Consider the following 14,118-nt stretch of genomic DNA (forward strand, 5'->3'; position numbering starts at 1 on the left):
GACCTTTAGTAAATTGGAAGGTCAGTGTGCCTTTAGCAGATCTGAAGAGGTACAAGCTCACCATAGGCCATGCTATGGATAATGCTATGTTGGACGCTTGACCTTGTCATAGCTGGTACAGTATCGCACTGGCTCTCAGGCTATGGATACCAGTTTGTCCTTCTGCTACATCTTGACTGGACAGAACCGAGATGATGATGGACCCACTGGCTGAGACTTTCTACTAGAAAAAAGTTGTTGATCACAGTACGCTTGCCTCGTGGTACAGTTGCTTCACAGCGTACTTATATATTGCAAAAGTACTATTCTGTGTTGTCTATGAGCGTTGTGTGAGTGGTAGGCAATGCACACAATCATTTCATATGTACAAAGAAGACTCTTTTTTGGAGGAACTTTGAGCATGCCGCAGATGATGACCGAAAGTTACCTATCGCCCTTTGTTCTGTCCGTGCTAGTTGACAAGAAAACGACTGTAAACAGCAGTCGTTGTCAGTGTGCCTGAGACTTGTCGCGAATTTATACATTCAACAGCTGTGATGAGATAGGAGCTGCTCCGTAACAGTGCTGAACATGCTTGTTTGATTATTTTCAAATACAAACGCTTCAAAATGGGACACTTACGCTGGCCAAAGCGCAGCCTACCTCATTTGTGGCCGCCACGTCCAGCACTGCTTTCTGGTACCGCGGCCCGGTCAGGATGGCGGTCTCATCAAATGCGGGTATGAACGAATGATATTCTCATTACCAGTCCAGGTCGACAGCACATTAAAGTCGTGCCTACAGGATCCTTGGACGTGCATCATGGTGTCCCTAAACATGATCCGATTCGCAGAAGGCCACTGTACGAAGTACTTCCGCTCTGATCCTGGTGTGCTGGCTGCACCGCTCGTAAGTCCAGGTTTGACCTGCATTCATGTGTTGTTTTGCAATGCATGCTCTCCCAGAAACAATTTTCAATCACACTGGAATCTAGACTACAAACCAACGTTCTACAGAATTGAAATGAAGGACGATGATCTTGTGGGGGAGCAATGACAAGGGTAACGTCGCTTGTCACAGAACTAGGCGAGCCGCCATCTCTACCGCCAGTGGGCGAACCCAATCGAGAGGATGCACACTGGGGCCAGTGAAACTTAAGGCGGTAGCACCCTTGGCAAGTGTGACCACCTGCTTCAGCGTGTCTTTGAGTTCGACGGTTTGCGCTCGTGGATGGCTAGCTTGAAATGCGAGGGCCAGGCTTCATCTCAAAAGCGTCTGACAGAAATGAACAGCAGCAAAATGGGCGTAATAAAAAAAGCTAGCAGAGAAATGAGATGACAGTGAACATGCATTGGCTTTGAACCACTGGTCATGTCAAGGGAGTGCTCGCGACCATCTGGCCACGATCGCGCTTCGATGCATTCACAATGAGTCAACGGACTGCTCTGGGCTTGAGGGCTGCGGCAAAGGGCGCTTCCCAAGGAAGACCGGCACAGGCCAAGAAGGTCGACGTTTCCAGGCTGCTTCAAGGCCGGCGTTGGGAACGGGCCTTCGTATCCTGCTGCATTAGTCGCGGAGGGAGGATCTTACGCGCCTTGCTGCGGCCATACACATCCGCGACCAGGAAAAAGACCGTGTGGTGAGGTGTTCTTCTCCACATGCTCGTTTGCACGCCCCTGCATAGATATACTGCACCCAGGCATGTCCGGCCAGCCACTTTGCAAAACGTAGCATCAGACAATAAGGATCATGTAATAATCTCGTCACGAGTTTTCTTCTACGCGCTCGAACGGAGTCATTCGGTTCTAATTGTGCTAATCATTGGCTTTGGTAAGTGTGAGTTGAATCCTACAAAGTGCCAAGTGGCTTGTCGGGCGTGGGTGCACTGGTGCGGTACCTACTTTGTGGGTGAACATGCTGCAGTCGCCCGGAGTTCGGAACGGATATCTGTCGTCTGCAAATTCAGGGGTGGTAGTTCCGCCATCAAGATGTCAGCAGCTGTGGGGTTTCGTGTCATGGGAGAGACAAATGAGAGTGTGCGACCATCACGTCGATGCACACTGAGACCAACATGGCAGGTCTTTGGGCTTTCGAGGATCAGCAGCCTCGAAGGATGACGGTGTGGGGACAAGGTTGGCTGGGCAGGGATAGTTGATGCACGTGGGAAACATTTAAGCGAATCACATAATCGATAAGGTGCCGCCCGGCACTTTGTTCGAAGGACGTCGCGCCACAGCCACAACCGGAAGATCGCAAAGGGCAGCGATAGTCAGGGACGACATCGGTCTTTCTGCTCGTTACACGGCCCTCATATCCACACTCTGCACATTCTTGCACATCTGCTGCAAAATCAAAGACAGGCCCCGCTATGTCGTCTCCCAAGCAGGGAAGCGCCGCGCTAATCCATGTACGGAATCGTGTGAAACACGGCGCGTTGATGTTTCTTCCGTGCTTGGCTGGCGAAGTCCTAACCAGACCAACGCTCTCGGGTAAGACCTCCTCGAGCCGCCACGGTGAAACATTGCTGTCCTGCAGGCAAAATGTAAACGCGAGATCGCATTGGCTAAGATCTGTCAGGGGAAACATTCCCCCCCGCCAAGAATACGGCATGCGGGTCGCACAACGGCTCCCAGGCGCGAATCTCATCCTACCGGAGCGGAAACGCAAGTCAGTCCACCGGGCGCCTTGGTAGATGATCAAAACTCATCTGGAGGCGGCTTAAGAAGCCAGATTCCGCCTGTTGTGGAAGTGGCATCACTCTCAGTGACACACCCTCTCTCGTGACAAGCAAGCCTTCGTCGACATTCCTTCTACATTCACTCTTTTCGTGATCGAAAGCGCAGGACCGTCTTTCTTCTTTTATCCCTTTCTTCTTTCTGAGTGCCCTTGTTGCTACTTCAGGACCATTTCCGGACTCCACGAACAGTGTTCACGATTCAACAGTGTCAACTGACCAAGCCGTGCAATCACCACCGCACAACGATCATTAAGATTTGCTCTACTTAAGCTCTTTCCAGTCTTCCACTGGAAACGCATAAAATATCCTACGAATCGTAACTTTGACGACATACCCACGATGTACACGAACGCAATCTCTCTGCTCGCCCTGGCTGGCGCAGCTCAAGCACACATGTCTCTCTGGTACCCTGGAGCTCTAGGTGCAGCAAAAGAGGCCAACAAGGCTTCCACCGATTCTTCCGTCGATCCTGAGCTCAATTTCCCTCTCGGTTGCTGCGATAGCGAGGGCCAGCCCACTGCCCCAAGTCCTGGTGTTTGTCGTGGTCACCTTGACCTCTTCGACACCGAGGAAGCTCAAGTGACATGGCAGCCAGGTCAGGATGCCTACTTCCAGCTCTCTGATCACACTTACACTGCCGACGCGCCTGGTGGTACTCACTACGGTGGGTCTTGCCAGGTTGGCTTTTCCACCGATCGCGGCGAGACCTGGAAGGTCGCAGCTTCCTACAACGGCAACTGCCCCCTTCGTGGTGAGGACGGATCGCCTGAGGTACAGACCTTTGACTTCAAGGTCCCCACTGGCATGCCTGAAGGCAAGGCTCTCTTCGCCTGGATCTGGTTGAACCGTACGTATACACCAACTTTACAACAGTATGAATAGCGCTAACTATTGTACAGGGGAACACGAGTCATTCATGAACTGCGCTGCTGTACAGATTGGAGAGGGTTCCGGCAACACCACAACACCCACCAATCCTGCCGCACCTTCTGTCTCCGCGACCAAGCCCACTCAGCCTGACAGCTCAGCATACCAGCCGACTCAGCCTGACAGCGACGAGCAGTACTCGGCAGTACCTGCACCGACTCCATCGCGTCCTGCTGGTCGTCCTTCTTCCCCTTCTGCATCTGCTTCGCCAGCGCAGCCTGATTATCAGAACTCCGACGAAGAGTCAAGCGAGGAGCCTTCCTACGAAGCTCCCCCTGAGGATGATGCTGACAACACTGACTCTTCTGACGAGGAGGACTACAACAGTGATCACGACTCTAGCGATGAGGAGACTGACAATGAGTGGTCTGGACGCCCCAGCCGCTGGACCCCTCATCGCCACCAGTCTTTCAAGTACAAGGTAGTTGATCAACACAAGTGTAAGGTCGACACCGTAGCCAAGCGTGCCAATTGCGAGTGCATTGCACCCGAGGGTTGCCCGAAACAGAAGCGTGCATTGATTGAACGTAAGGCTGTCCGTATGGTGCGCCGCGATGCATTCAAGAAGCGCGCCGATGCCTGCGCCTGGGACTCTGCACCTTCCATGATCGTCTCCTACTACACTGTCGACGCTGCATGCGCTCCAAACGCTAAGATGAACGTCCCCGAATCTGACACCTTCGAGATCGGCTGGAGTGAGCCTTGCGGTGTAGTCGAGAGCGACGGTGAATACCCAATCAAGGAAATGGACTGCAATATGTTCAGCTAGATGCTGGCATGAGTCTCGTTGCGCAACTTCTTTCTACCACATATCCTTTCTTCTTTCGATTCACTCGCTCACACACTTTGGGCATGGTCCCTTCATTTTTTTCGAGGTCAGGTGGTCGCACAAGGCACCCAAGTACCAGTAACTTTTTGCATTTGTCACTCGCGGTATTGGCGGTGACACGAACTGCGGGCACATGTGCCCTGCGGCTCGACACTTTGGAATGACGCAGGGGAAGAAGGCTTGCAGTTGCATGTGCATTGATTATGTCTCTCATTACTCATGACGGTCAGGGAGGATACCCGGAAGGTATCTTAGATACATATGGAGAAGCATCATCGCTATGAAATAAATTGAACCTTCTCCTCTCTTTTCTTCCTCTTGGTATGAATCAATATTTATGGATGCGCTATCTTGTTAGACTGTACTTGGGTGGAGTTAATTAGTGTTACTTTTGTGGCTCACTGGCAGTGATTAACATGGGTTGGATCCTACAAAAGTGTATGAAGTTGAACGTGCCCGGGCGCCGTAATAAACGCTGTCGACAGGGATGGATACACCGTACGACAGGCACTGCGAATGGAGCTATGCAGTATTGATTCCACAGCGTACTAACTGCAATGCGCATCTTTTTAATCATATGAAATGAATGCTGTCCACATAGGATAATTACATCATGCTCCAGGCACTGTGCAAAAGGTTCTTCGCATGCACACAGTGTACTTTGCTACAAGTATTCCATATGACGTATAAAGTCATTGTTGATTTGATTGCTGACATATTTAAAAATCGCGAGCAAGTACAATCGCATACTATCACAAGTCTACAGCGGCCTAGGAAATTCTGTTCGACCAGACAGCGCGCATTCAGCCTGTCACAACGCTGGAACCAGCGTCCTTTCCTTCGACCTTCATAAGCCCTTCAACACAACAGATACGCTCCTCGAAATCACCAATTACAGCGCTCTTGCCACCCTTCTTGAGGCCAGTATAGCGTATCAGCGATCCAACTCGTGGCTCACCATTCTGATCCAGCCAGAAGGGGCTGCCAGGGCCATATTCGAGCAGCCAGTGCTCTGCAAGTAAGCAGAACCGCCCACCTTGTAAGCACGAGCACCGAATATCTTGCGGGATCTTCTCTGCTTCGATGTGGAAACAGACAGTTTCTTCCAATGCATGGAGTTCGTCAGCGCGAAAGGTAGGAAAGCCAGTCATCGAGACCGGGGCTACAAGAGCTGTCAGTGTGAGCATATTTCCATCTGGAATCTTCATCAAGATGCCTGTTTCAACGGGATGCTGTCGTCCAGAGCGGTACTTGGTGCCGTAGAGATGCATGTTTGGTATGGTTGTGCTGGGTATACTCTGGAAGGTTTAAACGGAGAGAGTTTGGCGATCTTAAGTATCTGTGAGGGTAGTCATTGTGAGGAAATGGTGAGTGACATAACGATGTTCGTGCATGATGCTAGAGAATCAACGTGTTGTTGGGTATGTTCTGGAATGGCTGATGTACTACACTCCAGCACATCTAACTAGCACCTCGACACTTTTGTAGAATCCGAACCAACGTAACTGTAGCCAATAAGCTGCAGAATAACGACAAGAGAACCGTGGTCAAGCGCATACACTTTAATAAGAAAGAACCGTTGTGAGATGATTGGTTAATTTTGCCTAATGCTATACTTAGTCATGTTACAGGTCAGGCCCGCCTTCATGGTGTTGAAATCTGTGTTAAGAATAACTTGCGGGTCTACAGTGAAGAAATTCTGCAGGTCTATGTTGAGAGAAGTTTCTAGGTTGGAAACAAGAGCGTTATGCATTAAAGCAAGAGACGTAGCGCGATTAGGGAACAGGACAAGACATTGACAGGTCGGCTCATGCGTGACAGATAAACGGTCACTGAGCAGTCTAGCGAAAGAGTAAACCTTGGAATCTGCACAACGTCCAGTCGGTGCCCAGAGATAGTACATGTTGAAGAATTAAGACTATACGTAGCGTGCTCGAGTAAATCATGAAGCACTACAGATGAACGCAAGCTTATACATAGCATATGGTAACAAACGTCTGCTGTGTCGGTATCAAACAAAGAAGGCTGCTGCTGCGCCCATCCCTGCCAAGACAGGTGCCATCGAACGCATTGGGACTGCTGCACCTGTGGCCTGGACAACCTGAGAACTTGCTCCGCTAGATACTATTGATCCTACTGTCGACTGTGTACCGGTCGATTGGGCTGTGCTTCCGGTAGGTGTAGCGGCTGCCGAAGCACTGAGCTTCTCCGTTCCGGCTGTGATAACGAGCTTGAAGTTGTTCAAGTAGTACTGTTCGTCGCCGCTCATAGTCATAGTGGTCTGTGGAGAGTCGCTGTCGGATGCTAGGATGCTGTTCTCGGGTCCGTCACCTCGCGTGGTAGCGGTGCAGGTTGGGACTGCGTCGCCATTCTCCCGCGTGCATGCAAGGGCTACGGTCACCGTAAAGTCGCTTTCCTCGTCGGTCGCACTTGCCTCGTAAGCGACATAAGTAGTGCCTCCTACGGTCACAATGTCGGGTCCTTGCCCGTAGTACTCGGACTCGATGGCACCTCCGTTGAAGGCCAGTGACAGGGTGGTGCGATCATCTTGCTGTGCGACAACGGAACCAACGAAACTCTGATTTGCATTCGCAGCACCAGGTAGCCAAATGGACGTCGTCAACTGAGCTGAGGCGACAGTCGCAAGGAGGGTTGCTGAGAAAAGTAGAGACATTGCTGGACTTTTTTGTGGGGCTTTGGAGGAGACGGGATATGCTGTGTTCGATTCGAGAGAGGAGAGCTCTTTGAGTGAGGGCGAGAGGTTGCTCAAGCAGCCCGCGAAAGGGGAAATCGCGACTTACATGTCTGGCTGTTAGGCGAGCGGCGCACGGCTGTCCAGCGCATCTTGCAGACAAGTTGAGCCGCACAGGCCATTGGTGGCTGACAATGCCTGGAGGTTGGCGGAATTCTACGCGAAAGCAGCGTAGTCGCGCCTTGTTAAGGACTGGGACGCTTGGCAAAGTATCGCCAGATTTGTTCTTGTTTCTGACCCATGGTCTTGACGCAGGGACAAGTCTTCTATTGGATCCAACGGCCTGTCGGAAATAACTCAGCCCTGGACGCCTGATTCCAGGAGTGACGGGAGCCATTTGCGTAGAAAGTATCTAGGTACCTAAGTTGAAAGAGGCACCGAAACCCTAACATACATGGATACGACACCATGTTCGAAGAGGGTGTAAACAGAAACACGGTGACCACACAGAGCGCCGATATCAAGGATCTACATGTTGACAGTCACTCATCGATCTGCAATGTCAGCCACGGCCAAGTTTTCCAAAGATGGACTCACGTGACATCGTCAGATAATCACATACACTCAAGAAAGGAAAACCTCGGTCGCGACTGGCTTGTCAGGTCATGCCGCGTTAACTCGCTACCTACGGCAATGTTCCCACCGGCATTCTGCTCGTACAGGAGTTGTCGCGGCAGCTAGCAAGAGAGTACGTCCAGATTGAGAATGCAAGTACTAGTCGTGTTCTTGCGCCGATGCTAACGTGCTCATATGAGCTCGATGTTATGAATCTGCTTCCTTGACATGTTTAGTGATCACACGTATGCAGAACTTCAGCACAACAGGAAAGGATACCTACTCAAATTCAAGCATTAGGGTGAAAATGCTGATTACGATCAACGTTGTATACACAACACCTTCAAACGTTGAAGTTCTTCTGTTATCACTGTCAGGTCATGCTCAGAGAATGTTGACCTTCTTTGGATTGAACTGTTCAGTTATAGTTGCGCAGCTGGTTGGCCTTGACAAGAATGAGTTGGATCCTACAGAAGTAGTGACTGGTCAGAGGTCAAATGTGCCTGCCTGCAGTAATGCAAATTGAGCGCAGAAACCGTCGTTGCTAATCAAATGGGTATAAAAACAGGAACTCCAAACTTGACAGCCCTGATATCGCTTATGCATGCTTAGAAGACAATCTCTCCTCTTCAAGTTCCGCTGCAGGTCCCCGGTATAGACATGGATCCATTGCATCTGCATCCCTTCATATCACCCCGGGTGGTTCACATGATTTGGCAGCAATCATCGCGATCTGGCTCGCGGGATCCGCCGTTGGTGTCGCATGCTTCAGGACCACTCCCTAGGCGTCCTTCTCAGGCTCGTAGTATAAGTGAGCGCCGCGACGCATGCCGCTCGCAAAGTTGTAATCGTCGTCGTCATCGTCGCGTGCGCGAAGGAGATCCTTCGACCAGCCCTGGAAGGGCTTCTTGAGGGTTGCCATGAGGCCATGTGCGTGCTTCTGTTGGTCGGGCTGGCGAGTTTGCTGGGTAGGCAATGTGATGGAGGAGCTACGAGAGGAAGAAGACGATGGGGTCGACATGATTGACGATAAGTGGCTTTAGTATTAGGTTCTCGATGTTGATTGAAGTAGTGACGATGAGCAGAGTGGTAATGAGTGACGTAATGTAAAGTAGATGTTTCGAATGCTTGAAATGCTTGGGATGCTTGTGTACTGCAGCCACACCTTATCGAAGGATGTTAATGAACTATATACTCGTACATGACCACCCAACAAAGTCCAACCCGAGCAATCGCCGAGCAGCTTCGCGGGCGTTCCTACTGCATTAGCGTGCTGCCAAGACGAAAACACAAAATCCATCACAGCTTTTGGTCGATGTTGCTCTAATTTGTGCATCGAAACTGCAAACTTGATGATTGGTGTGTGGCGAAATGGGGAAGATTCGGAAATCGGGGTCGCTCGGCGAGTGGAGATGCGGGATTTTGCGGAGGATGTGCGATGGTGAGAACATCATAATTGTAACAAAAAGGGGCAGAGCAGAGCCCTTCAGGTAATAGATTTAGCCACAGCGCAGATTACCTTGGTACCTAAAGTCGGGAGCATTTCTCTGTTTGCTGCAATATCACCTGAGCGCAAACCAACAACGTGAATCCTTAAAGGAACGACACTTTTATTCCCACAACACATGGCTTCGGGCCAGTCTCCAATAGAGTGCGTCTTGTGCTGGCACGATCGGGAAGTTTGTTGTGTACCTAATTAGCTCCCGGGACTCGTCAGAGTTGATCTGGTGCTCGGGATCCTTCGTCTGGATTGCTGTCTCTCAGAGAGAAGAACATAAGCCATGGCTTTAGATGCGGTATCAAGGCCTTCCTCCTATGATTGCGCGTACATGGTTGGATTCCCTTCCAAAGTTGTACCCAGTGCCCCCACACGTATTACAACCCTCAATCAGTTGTTTCTGCAGTACTGAAATTTGATGCTTCTTTGGCTGCGTGCGCAACCATATCACGCATATCTCATGACAACTTGCAAGCATCCATTCACAACGTCATCTCCCTTTACTGCGCATTGCTATCCTCTAATCCTATTCTGTACTCTTTCACATGCTTATTTACGGCATCCTTTGCGTCCCAAAGTCCTCAAGCTTAGGCGCGTCCATAAGTGCGACCATGTTGTCCGGTCGCCATTTCTTGATCGAAGACTCCAGCCCCCCCTTGACCATAGCGCTTCTCATTTGCTTGGTCTTTGTGGTACTTGGCCTGCATGAACTTGCTGTCACTTTTCAAGGACTTGAGACTCAGGCTTACGAGGCCTCACCGGACTCAACTGGAGCCCCTTTGAAGAGTTATGCTCGTGGTCCCGGTTGGTTGCCATTTGCTTTATCTCAGATTGCTCCCCTGTTACGCCAGATGAGACCAGAAATCCAGAGTTCGTGTTAGAATCAATGCCACTATTGTGAGACATGTTCGATCGATGTTCTGCGTTGTGGAGCTGTGCAGTGAAGTTTTTCTGTGGGTGGGAGATGCCGGGACCGTTGAATATCTCTTTCAAGTTTGCTGATATAAGTTTCGAACGCGATCCTGATGTAGGGGCGGGATATGACTTGTGCATCGCTCCTGCTGTGTGTTCGTCCGTCTATAACGTATGAATGATACTTAACGAAAATTGATGATACGACTCGTAAGGTGCGGGGAATGAACTGTGGGTGTCTTGCTGAGGTAATAAACAACGAGTTGGTTAACAGACACGCGTAGCTTTCATAGTCTTAGACATATGAGACCAACCTACTACTTCTATGATATCATCCGTAGGGCCTTGCAGGGATACATGATTAGTGTACGTACGATGCAGGGTGTGTTCGGCTAACCGGCATGATGCACGAGGGGATCATGATGCACAAGACATTTCGACACGAATACCTCGGAGAGTGGCTAGCATTACTATGTAGACTACAACTTCGAGCAAAGACATTACTATCGCCCAGCACCTCCTAACTTACAAGCCTGGTTGCCAACTGTCCCCCCATGACAGCCGCGTAACTAATGATATTTCATGGCTTGACCATGCCCCAAGAAGAGAAGCCTTGTGTGTAAGGAGAGTGTCTGTACATAACCCATTCTATACGTGACGTTGTCATTATACGGGTCGTTACCGGTAGAGTGTTTCAAAGGAGAGTCATGAATATTAGGAGTGCATAGAAGCAATCGCGAGATTATGCCATGATGGCGAAAGCAACAGCGCCAGCGACGAAAGCGCCGAAGGCCTTGTTGGAGGCTGCGGCGCCGGTGAACTGTGGGGGCGCAGAAGTGGTAGCCGCAGGGCTTGAGGGGACTGGCGCTGGTGTGGTCGCGCTGGGCGCGGGAGTCGAAGCAGGCGGTGCCGGGGGCGGTGCGACAGGTGTCGACGCAGGCGGTGCAGGGGGCGGTGCGACAGATGTCGAGGCAGGAGGTGCAGGAGGCGGTGCGGGCTTGCTGCTGGGCGCGACAGGTGTCGAGGCAGGAGGTGCAGGAGGCGGTGCGGGCTTGCTGCTGGGCGCGACAGGTGTCGAGGCAGGAGGTGCAGGAGGCGGTGCGGGCTTGCTGCTGGGCGCGACAGGTGTCGAAGCAGGCGGTGCAGGGGGCGGTGCGACAGGTGTCGAGGCAGGAGGTGCAGGAGGCGGTGCGGGCTTGCTGCTGGGTGCGACAGGTGTCGAAGCAGGCGGTGCCGGGTGAGTCTCGGGTGGGGGTGCAGGCTTGCTGCTAGGCGCAGGAGTTGGGTGAGTCTCAGGCGGAGGTGCGGGCTTGCTGCTAGGCGGAGGCGCAGGCTTGCTGCTAGGCGCAGGAGTCGGGTGAGTCTCCGGAGGAGGCGCTGGCTTGCTGGTGGGGTACAGCGTGGTAGGCTTGGGTGGCGGGGGAGTCTTGGTCTCCGAAGGGCAAGGGGTAGTGGTGTTGTGGTAGACAGTCGAAGGCTTAGGTGGTGGCAGAGGGTGGTAGTCGCTGCTCTTGGGGGGAACAGGATAAGCTGTGGTGGGCTTAGGTGGGGGTGGAGCGTAGTATGTTGAAGACTCAGGGCAGGGAGTCGTTGACGGCTTCGGGGGAACATGACCAGTCGAATAGGGAGGGACCGGATGGTACTCAGAAGTAGAGGGAATGGGATAGTGCTTTGAAGAGCTAGGAGCAGGGGGGTAGTGATAAGTTGTGGGCTTAGGCGGCGGGGGAGCGTAGTAATCCGACGACTTAGGGGGAGGGGGAGCGTAGTAGTCGGAGGACTTTGGCGGCGGGGGCGCATAGTAGTCAGAAGACTTAGGTGGTGGGGGGGCGTAGTAGTCGCTGCTCTTCGGGGGAACAGGATAAGCCGTGGTGGGCTTAGGTGGGGGGGGAGCATAGTAATCCGACGACTTAGGGGGAGGGGGAGCGTAGTAGTCGGAGGACTTTGGCGGTGGAGGCGCATAGTAGTCGGAAGACTTAGGAGGGGGAGGAGCGTAGTAGTCGGAAGACTTGGGGGGCGAGTACGAAGAGTAAGGCGTCGTGGATGGCTTCCATGGCGGGTACTCGTCCTCAGAGGTAGGCTTAGGGGTGTAGACCGGGTAGCTCTTCACGCTCGAAGAGGGCTCATACTCATGCTCATCCTTAGACTTGGTCGGGTAGGACTCAGAGTAGGTAGGCTCCGGAGTGTAGACCGGGTAGCTCTTCACACTCGAAGAGGGCTTATACTCATCCTTGGACTTGGTCGGGTAGGTTTCAGAGTAAGTCGGCCCGGGAGTGTAGTGCTTATCCGAAGACGAAGGCTTGTAATCCTACACTGGTCAACATCTTGCGTCTACCGCATGCCAGTTGCAGTACTCACGGGGGTGGAGGCAGAGTAGCCATAGTCATCCTTGTACTCAGCGAATGGGGCAGCGGCAGCTGCGCCCACGAGGGCCAAGAACGTGGTGGTGACCTTCATCCTGTTTCCAGTGACGATTGATCGAGTGCTCGAACGAATGAGGCACTAGTAGAACGAGAGTAGTTTGCAACCGTAGCGAGCGAGTTGCAACTGACAAACCTTTATGGCTGATGGGTAACAAGACGAGGGTGAGAGGGGAAGTCGATTAATATGCGTCTTCTGGGAGAGCCACTAAACACTCCCCAGCCTTCCATGCAGCTCGAACGACGATTAAGGTTGCATACGCTAGCCAGCATTGTGGAGAAGACTCCGACATCGTTTCCTGACGGTCTTTTGGACTGGTGATGGCGGTAGTGACCTGTATCTGCCTCAAGACGGCAAGTCCTCGTAAATGTGGGTCTCGTGGTATGTAGGTGAGAGCACACTCGCTCGATGTGGCAAGCACAATGCAGCCGAGCGCGGGACGCAATTGCCCTAACAGCTCGTAAAACCAAGTTGTGGCCAGGCCAATCATCACAGCAGCAGATATCGACACATACGCCACATACAGGGGATGCTGGTGCCTACTGGGATTTGTTGACAGTGTGTAAGCCATCAAGCGAATACCACCATACCGCTCATGCTGACGGTCCTGCATAACAACAGGCTCATAGATTGCACGCACATTGTGCTCTGCACCATGGAACGGTCGCTTGCCTTCTCGTAATCATCCTGCGAAGGAGACTCGCGCCGTGGTCGCTGATATTGATTTTCGGTGGGGACGTTGGAACCCATTCCTTCTCCCGAGCTAATTAGGTAGTCTAGGGCACTATCAGTAAGTGCCCGTATCAGCGCCGTCTAGGAGCCAGACTATGATGTAACCACAGCCAAAGTTGCGATCGCCTGTCTGGGCGTGTCCTGCCGTTGCTGGACCGAGGATAATCACCAGCCTCAAAAAGCTTGGTGTCTATCAATAGCAGCACCCATGAGGCCGATCTCGTGAGCAGAATCTATTGCGCTATCTGCGCTTGATTGATCGCGAGACTCCGGACGCTCCGCCAGATGCGAATAATTGAAACCTGACTGTAAGCACCTTCAGACCGATTGAGTTTGTGAGCAAAGCCTCAAGTCAGCCTCCCACCGATGATGCGTCACTCTGAATTCTGGAACGCCGTTGTGGCTCCCAGCAGCAAGGTGTGCGGCCGGCTGGTTGCTATCGCGATGGCGGGGCAGCAGCGCTGCTTAGATGCATGGCGGGAAACCGTTGTCTGCGGTGCAAGCCACGACCCAACCCAACCGATCGCTGGCAGGCATTAATATCGAAAGTTCGGGAGGTCCTGCGCCATGCAGTATTGTGGCCGGCTCTCAGCAGGAGGTTGGGCGTGAATACGGCCGCCCACTCAACCGCCTGCATTTCTTACCACCGTCTACGACAGTATGAGAACACCAGCAGCAACAAAGAGCAACCAATGATAGTGTGCGATTTATTGTTGTGCAGTGCGAGCTTTGAACGCGCGTCGGTACGTTGGGACCTGGTGTTCCTGCGCGGGACCTGC

The 14,118-nt window shown here is 52.2% G+C and overlaps 4 protein-coding genes across 4 annotated transcripts; 1 reads left to right on the forward strand and 3 right to left on the reverse strand.

Moving 5' to 3' along the window:
• The first annotated feature begins 2,840 nt into the window (after window positions 1-2,840).
• C7974DRAFT_24675 (uncharacterized protein) lies at window positions 2,841-4,442 on the forward strand. Its single transcript, XM_046137478.1, has 2 exons — window positions 2,841-3,563; window positions 3,616-4,442. Exons 1-2 carry the CDS (start codon window positions 3,056-3,058, stop codon window positions 4,410-4,412), a joined length of 1,305 nt encoding a protein of 434 aa, XP_046003377.1. The 5' UTR covers window positions 2,841-3,055; the 3' UTR covers window positions 4,413-4,442.
• Window positions 4,443-6,377: 1,935 nt separating this feature from the next.
• On the reverse strand, window positions 6,378-7,530 carry C7974DRAFT_24748 (uncharacterized protein). The gene has a single exon (XM_046137479.1). The coding sequence runs from the start codon at window positions 7,144-7,146 to the stop codon at window positions 6,484-6,486; it is 663 nt and encodes a 220-aa protein (XP_046003378.1). The 5' UTR covers window positions 7,147-7,530; the 3' UTR covers window positions 6,378-6,483.
• A 1,030-nt stretch (window positions 7,531-8,560) lies between these two features.
• C7974DRAFT_408298 (uncharacterized protein) lies at window positions 8,561-9,941 on the reverse strand (the record flags this gene model as incomplete). Its single annotated transcript, XM_046143321.1, has 2 exons — window positions 8,561-8,768; window positions 9,835-9,941. 2 exons carry the CDS (start codon window positions 9,939-9,941, stop codon window positions 8,561-8,563), a joined length of 315 nt encoding a protein of 104 aa, XP_046003379.1.
• Window positions 9,942-10,623: 682 nt separating this feature from the next.
• C7974DRAFT_24917 (uncharacterized protein) lies at window positions 10,624-12,829 on the reverse strand. The gene is made up of 2 exons (XM_046137481.1): window positions 12,545-12,829; window positions 10,624-12,494 (listed from the first exon to the last, which is right to left on the reverse strand). The coding sequence occupies exons 1-2, from the start codon at window positions 12,641-12,643 to the stop codon at window positions 10,932-10,934; spliced, it is 1,662 nt and encodes a 553-aa protein (XP_046003380.1). The 5' UTR covers window positions 12,644-12,829; the 3' UTR covers window positions 10,624-10,931.
• Between the last annotated feature and the right edge of the window lie 1,289 nt (window positions 12,830-14,118).

Source organism: Boeremia exigua (assembly GCF_020726555.1).
Source record: "Boeremia exigua strain MPI-SDFR-AT-0100 chromosome Unknown C7974scaffold_1, whole genome shotgun sequence".
Lineage (NCBI taxonomy): Eukaryota > Fungi > Ascomycota > Dothideomycetes > Pleosporales > Didymellaceae > Boeremia > Boeremia exigua.

Excerpts from the sequence above, each read along its gene's own strand:
- C7974DRAFT_24675 (XM_046137478.1), top strand. The coding sequence starts at position 3,056 with ATGTACACGAACGCAATCTCTCTGCTCGCCCTGGCTGGCGCAGCTCAA. Across the intron at positions 3,564-3,615 it reads CGCCTGGATCTGGTTGAACC|GGGAACACGAGTCATTCATG; the intron begins GTACGTATACAC and ends ACTATTGTACAG.
- C7974DRAFT_24748 (XM_046137479.1), bottom strand. The coding sequence starts at position 7,146 with ATGTCTCTACTTTTCTCAGCAACCCTCCTTGCGACTGTCGCCTCAGCT.
- C7974DRAFT_24917 (XM_046137481.1), bottom strand. The coding sequence starts at position 12,643 with ATGAAGGTCACCACCACGTTCTTGGCCCTCGTGGGCGCAGCTGCCGCT. Across the intron at positions 12,495-12,544 it reads GCTACTCTGCCTCCACCCCC|GATTACAAGCCTTCGTCTTC; the intron begins GTGAGTACTGCA and ends TGACCAGTGTAG.